Source organism: Amblyomma americanum, chromosome 4 (genome assembly GCF_052857255.1).
Source record: "Amblyomma americanum isolate KBUSLIRL-KWMA chromosome 4, ASM5285725v1, whole genome shotgun sequence".
Lineage (NCBI taxonomy): Eukaryota > Metazoa > Arthropoda > Arachnida > Ixodida > Ixodidae > Amblyomma > Amblyomma americanum.
The window spans coordinates 142780045-142786608 of record NC_135500.1 but is presented as its reverse complement, the minus strand read 5'-3'; the positions used below and the strand labels follow the sequence as shown (position 1 = coordinate 142786608).

The following is a 6564-nucleotide window of genomic DNA, read 5'->3' as shown; positions in this document are numbered from 1 at the left end:
GCGGGTTTTCTCCTAACCTTTTTAGTTCCCGAGTTAAAACTTCCGGTAAGTGCCAAGATCCCAAGTTTACAGGTCAGCGCGGAGACTTCTGCATCGGAAGAGTGCATTCACTAGATAAGCCCTTATTTTTATTTAAAGCTTGAGCCGTCGTGGCGGAGATTTGGAGCATGTCTCTATTTCGCGCCGAGTTCGTCAGCCGCCGCCGGCCCGGCCAGACCGGTTCGGCTCCGCGGCGAGGCGCGCGTTGTGACGTCATGTGCTTCCTCGAAGCACCGCCACGGCGAAATCGAAAGTTCGCGGCCAGTAAAGCTTTCGCTTTAAAAGAGCTGAATAATGGTTGCTTCAAATAGAGGAGGACGGCACCCAACCTGCGACCTGGCGAGGGAACCAGTGTCCAGTTACCGTCACAGTCTTTCGGTAGTGTGGTATGCCAATTTGGAGTGCATCGCATTGGCACTGCACAAAATTCTAACCAACCCGCTACCTCCCACACGTATGCTGAGCTATCTTAATCACTTGGGTTTAGTTCAGATTTATATATAGTAATGATATTTTCGTTCGACCTAGAGACATCATATCAAACGTCGAAGCAGTGCGATCCGCCGCCAAGAAACAACCGCCGACGCGGTGCGCATGCGCAGCTTGATATCACCGTTTCCTCTCGCCACGCTCTTCTCTTCTATCGTGAATTGAATTCAAGCGCGGCAAAATCAAATTCAAATCAGTGCAATGAGTCGCAAACGGCTTTCGCCTTCCCGCACTTAAGAGATATCTAAGTACCTCAAAACGTTTTAATAGTAGGCGGCAGAGCAGTTAGTGTCGATTTGAGGCGCACGTCATGCGGAAATCAATTGTTCTTCCTGACGCGAATCTACATTTAGATTGCCGAAAACGATGCCACGTTGCTAGCGTCCTTACTTCTTTTTCACGAAGATGCACCTCTTCTTCTGCGTGCTAGAGAGTGCGTAATCGACAGGTGAAAAATGAGGCCCAAAAATAATTCCTGACCCACTCGTGCATGTGGCTTGCTGACCGCTGTGTCTGGACGCTATGTGTAGTGAGCCCCCAATGTAGCAAAGCCATAACTGAGCCCAATTGTCCACCGAACTGGCCCTTCCATTGACGACGGTAGGTAGGAAGGTAGGCATCAAACAATGCTGGCACATACCCAATGCGGGGGAGTGGCCAAGACACAGGCGGTTAATTGCTGGATACAGGAATGTTTTGACGGGAAAATGAGTGGTAATAGCATGAAGGCTGATAGATTGGAAGACGCAAGGACAGAGGTCCTGGTAACTTGGAGATCGAAGTCGGGACAATGGCTTAATGTGCATTATAGTATACAATGCCTGTAATGTTTCAATGTCGTACTGACTGAGAGCGGAAAAAAGAAATTAAAATGGGAGTCGCTGCGTTTCTTGAACGAAATTTTGCACAGCAGAGCGCACACTCCTGTCGCTTCGTCCAAGCAAAGAAGCGCCAATGGAGAGAACAACCGCAGAGGAGACAGGCAAACCCAGTTGATGATATGGCATTTGCAAAAGACGCTTCCTCAAATGAGAGAAGCGGCGGCACAACAGCAGGAAGTGATCTATTGTCTCAGGTTCGGCACAAAAAGGGCACAATGGGGAAACCGCCAGGCCAGATCTGTGAAGGTAGAAATTTAGAAGGGGAACCCGGCAGCGCAAGCCCTTGAAAGAGACCTCCAGTCTGCGTGAGTGCCAGTCTTTGCTACTCCAAGGATGCAGAAGATGCTGATAATCGGGAGATGACGTAAGAGCCGAGACCGCGAATTCCTGAAATGTTTTGTAGCTGCGAAATCTCACCGCAGCTGTTTATCCACAGGTTGGCAGGACAGCAATAATTGGGCCGCTGAGAGAGGCCCTTGCTAAGGAATCTGCAACCTCATTTAAGTGAATGCCCATGTGACCTGGTACCCAAAGCAGTCTTAACGAATTTAAATGTAGCGGAATCAGGAACTTAGAGGCGTAGTGCCCGAGACTCAGTGAGTGAGGATAATGAAGAGCTAATGAACAGAGAATCCGTCCTAACCACAACCTGGGAAACGGTAGTTTCTAATTTTCGTAAGGCTAAGATTACTGCTAAGAATTAAGCCATATAAAGTGGAATAAAGTCAGGAAGACGGAGAGAAAAAGACCAACCCAGTGAAGGCAAAAAAATTCAAACACCTGCCTTTTTGCGATCCTGCGAGGCATCGGTAGCAATAAGAACATGAGAAGGAAATGATCTTAGGTGGTCCTGCAAAAAACGCTGAAGAAGAGGAAAGGGCTGCACCTTTGCATTCGATAGGAAGATGCCATCACATTCAATGTGAACAAAAGATGAGTTGTTATACATTTGGCGGACATCTGTGAAATGTATGGGATCGAGGAGGGACTGCACGAAACATATCTGAGGAGTATGAAAACGAGACCAGGCGGCACTGAAAAAGGCGGAAGGTTGACTAAGAAATATTATACTGGAGGCGTGAAGAGGTAAGTCGCAAAATTTTAAAAATGTTTGTAACTCTTAGAAGGCGAAACCTAGCTGATAACGATGGGATTCGCGCCTCAAGGTGCAGAACAGCATTGGCGACATATTATGGAAGCCCCAGACAGAGGCGCGACGCCTCACGCTCCAAGAGCACAAGAGGACGAAGATTATAGGCAGGAGCTCGTGAGAATAAAACACAGCCCGACTCCAAAATGACGACGGCTTGCAGTGGAGGAAAAGCGAGAGGAAGAATTTTACTCAAGGCTAGCACTAGGGCCCCGTGAAAAACCTGTTCGGCTCATACCACAGCCAGCCGGCACGTGGATTACGAAACAGCAATTCAGAATCCTAATAGCGCACTCAAAGACGACTAAGCAATCTAAAATTCAAGTTTAAACGCTAGATTTCGCTGGCGCAACTAGAGGCGTGTGGGCTTAGACGCGTTATCATATCACTCAACCGGCAGCACTAACAGGGATGGCGCAGTGCTTCATGCACAAGGGAAGAGCCAAAAGTTTAAACTGGAATACTGATCACTGAAATGCTGCAGTGACAAGCGCTAATGTTCAGCTGTTTGCCACAGGCAACATCACAGCACAACGTGCCGAACAGCTGTAACATAAGCACATGAGAAGGACCATCGACAGGTCAGGTGGTTTCTGCTTTGAGCAACAAAGCCCGCGTTATGTTCTGCCTGGAAATTACCACGCACTGCGTTCTCTGTGCATGCAAAAGTGGCGATAAGTCTGTGTATGTCATCATTTCCCTCGATGCCACTCAAAGCCACGCGTTTCATGTGCTGAGAAGCTTCGAGGCTTCTCACGTACAGCAAAGAACGCTGGTATAAGCTGGTGTCAGTCGCACGGAGCACTTATGAGCGGCAAGATGGCAACACAGGCAATACGACTCGCCCTTTTGTGCTCGGCGGCGACGCTCTGCTGGTCTCTCGGCGCAATACGTAAGTACGGAGGCTTGCGTTGCCTTTGTCAAGTTGATTGTTCCGAGCCCAGAATAGAGCACGCAGGATAGTCATGCAGAATTTCCCATGCAGGATAATCGCATTTAAATAGCGGTGTGCAATGGCAACGCAAAATAGAAAGAATTCCCATGCAGAATTGCCAGGTGAAGCGGTCGAAGCGCACTTTATATAAGAGACGCTTCGGTGGTATCTTCAGTTGTTAATTTGTCTTTCCGTAGATCAAGGCAACGAGACCGCTGCGCTGAATGAGCCAAGGCCGAGAACTCTCTACGGGACCCCGCAGGAAAAGTTCTCCCAGATCTTGGCCTACCATAAGCTGAAGGCGGCCGTGAAGACGATGGCTCTTGAGTGTCACAAGAGGTCGTTCTGCCAAACGGCACGCGCCCTCGGTTTAAGCTACTCGAAAACGTCCGCCATCACCAGATTCATGGGGTAATTATGCTGCACCTCGATTCATGCATATGATTGGTTTGGTTTGGTTTATGGGGATTTAACATCCCAAAGCGACTCAGGCTATGGGAGACGCCGTAGTGAAGGCTTCGGGAATTTCGACCACCGGGGATTCTTTAACGTGCACTGACATCGCACAGTACACGGGCCTCTAGAATTTCGCCTCCATCGAAACTGGACCACCGCGGCCGGAATCGAAATTGCGTCTTTCGGGCCAGCAGCCGAGCATCATAACCACTCAGCCACCGCGGCGGCGATTCATGCATATGAGCGAAATTATTCGCCCTATAGTCTTGCAAGGTTCCCTTCAAGACCAAGCAGTGAAAGAAAAAAAGAAGAGAAAATTCGATTATTCTTCAGCGAATATGCTTAGCACTGTCGACTGATTCGTTAACACTGTGCAAGACGTCTGGAAAAGAAAACATTTCTTTGCTGTTTTTCGCAAAACAGTCTCAAATTAGTGCCCGAAAAATTCTCTTGGAATCATGAGCAACAGGCCCACATCATACCCGCCGCGGTGGCTCAGTTTTTGCGAACCACGAGGTAGTGGTTTGGATAGCTGTTCATAGCAGTCTTTCCACAGCCTTTCCTTCGTGTTTCGCACTAAAACGACCGACTTATTATTGGAGACTTCAGTCGCTCTGGATATGTGGCTGGCCTTGTATCAAGTAGGCGCTTTCATCCTCATCCTGGTTCCTCTAAAGAGGGTCCTTCATCGCTACATTCCCGATTCTAAAAAAATGCATTTTACCTGTGCTACTGCAAGAATGGCTTTGTCATCCTCTGTGTGTTGCTCTGCGCTGTTTCAGCGTGTGCCGTGTTCAGGTATGTGACTTCCCCCTGTTAGATTTAATTCCGATTGCATCTATGGCCGCTCGTTTTCAGCATAACGTATTTTCGACAGACCTATAGAAAACGTGCGGCGAGCAATTTGTCCATTTTTCTCGAAGGCCGAGAACCTTCATGTACAGTTATTTTTTTGCTGACATTTTCAGGGGAGCAGCCGAGATGCATGATTCGTTCTTGGCAGCGTTCGCGAAAGGATGGACCGGGCGGAACTGCACCCAGGCGTACAGGTCGTGCGATTTGGCCAAGGACTACGTTGGGAGAATTGTGGACGCCATTATGAACACCAAACCAGACAAGAGCTGAGATTCGATCGAGGCACCTAGCTTGATGAAGGCTCTTTTATTTGCAAGCCCAGCGTGCCATGGGGACAGTTCGTGAACTTCTGACATCTACAGTGTAGTTGTTAATAGGAACATGGGCACTACAACCGATGACGACGGTCATCTACCGGTGACGACGGACCCTACTCGTGAAGTCTTTATTTATTAACGCGATGTCCGAATATTTTAATAAATAGTTCTTATTGTGTCCTTTTCGTGTCCTGTTATAGTTTATGCCGACAAGTGCCTGTATTTGCGTCTTGAATATAGCCGAGTTAGAACTGCTGGCGTTTGTTATCGGGTAAGCTTTTTTTTTAGATTGTTATCATTCGTTCCTTATGCCGGAAATGCTGGAAAACCACTGAGCGCTTTGTGCTTCCTATGGCGGTAGAATACTTATCACCTACAATGGTGCTGTCTTGAGTATCGACTGTTCCTCAGAAATGAGCGTTATCGTCCACATATATCTTGCTTCTTTTTAAGTTTAAGGCTCATTGACTTCCCGAAAACATATCTTAGATTTATTGAACTAGGTGATTTTTTGCTAAGTTTAATTTAAAATTGGGCCCCCGTGTTTCAAGTCGGTGTTTCATAACTAATCTCACTATATCGAAATTAGGATTTTATTGACTGGATATTTATGTTAAATCGATTATAAGCTTGCAGTTTAGATTTATTTTACTGTTTATTAAGTCACTATTCCCATTTCATTAACTGCTTACTGACTCCCAGTCGGCAGCATTTTTTTATTTTGCAAACTTGAAGTTCACATATTGCCGCATATCAACTTGCAGCAGTGTTCAAAGCTATATCGGATTCTACTCTCTGGGGTATACAGAAAACAGTGCTTCAACGCGAAATAAACTTTGCAAGATATACTAGTCTCGTACTTAGTTGCTCTGCCCACACTGTTTTGCAGCGAAAATTTCATATATTGTCCATGCCCACAAAGCTGTCGTAATTGTGACTATGCATGCTGAATGCTCTTATTCCTGCACAGATGACTGACGTTACTCCAATCAGTTGTAGGTTAAAAATTTTCTCACGTGATTATCTCGCACCGAGAACCGGTGAAATGCGCCTCACTATGATCTTATCAAAACTATTTCACGGAAGGTTCGCGGGAAAGGCGTGCTTGTGTTCGTAGTCATATCGCGTCCGTCAGCTGAGCCTGACAAACGGAGGGGTGTACAAGGCAGGGGAGGGGCAGAAACCTCGCACGGGCAGCCAGCAAGCGCTGAATCAATTTGGGCGCAATCATTATCGCCCGCCAGCTGGAGCTGATGATGATGATGATGAATTCTTATGGCTCAAGAGGATCTGTGGGTGAAGAAGGCCATGGCACAAGGTTGTTTCTTCTTTTCAAGGTGGGGCCAAAGAGCCGTTTCTGAGCTGGAGTCGATTTTTCGAATGACCAGTTGTGTAATCACCACAAATGTTTCGGAATGGTTTCGTGCTTATCTACAAGTTAGG

The 6564-nt window shown here is 47.2% G+C and overlaps 1 protein-coding gene across 1 annotated transcript; it reads left to right on the top strand.

The window, feature by feature from the left end:
* The first annotated feature begins 933 nt into the window (after window positions 1–933).
* LOC144129861 (uncharacterized) lies at window positions 934–5074 on the top strand. Its single transcript, XM_077663923.1, has 3 exons — window positions 934–961; window positions 3691–3904; window positions 4918–5074. The coding sequence occupies exons 1-3, from the start codon at window positions 934–936 to the stop codon at window positions 5072–5074; spliced, it is 399 nt and encodes a 132-aa protein (XP_077520049.1).
* The last annotated feature ends 1490 nt before the right edge of the window (window positions 5075–6564 follow it).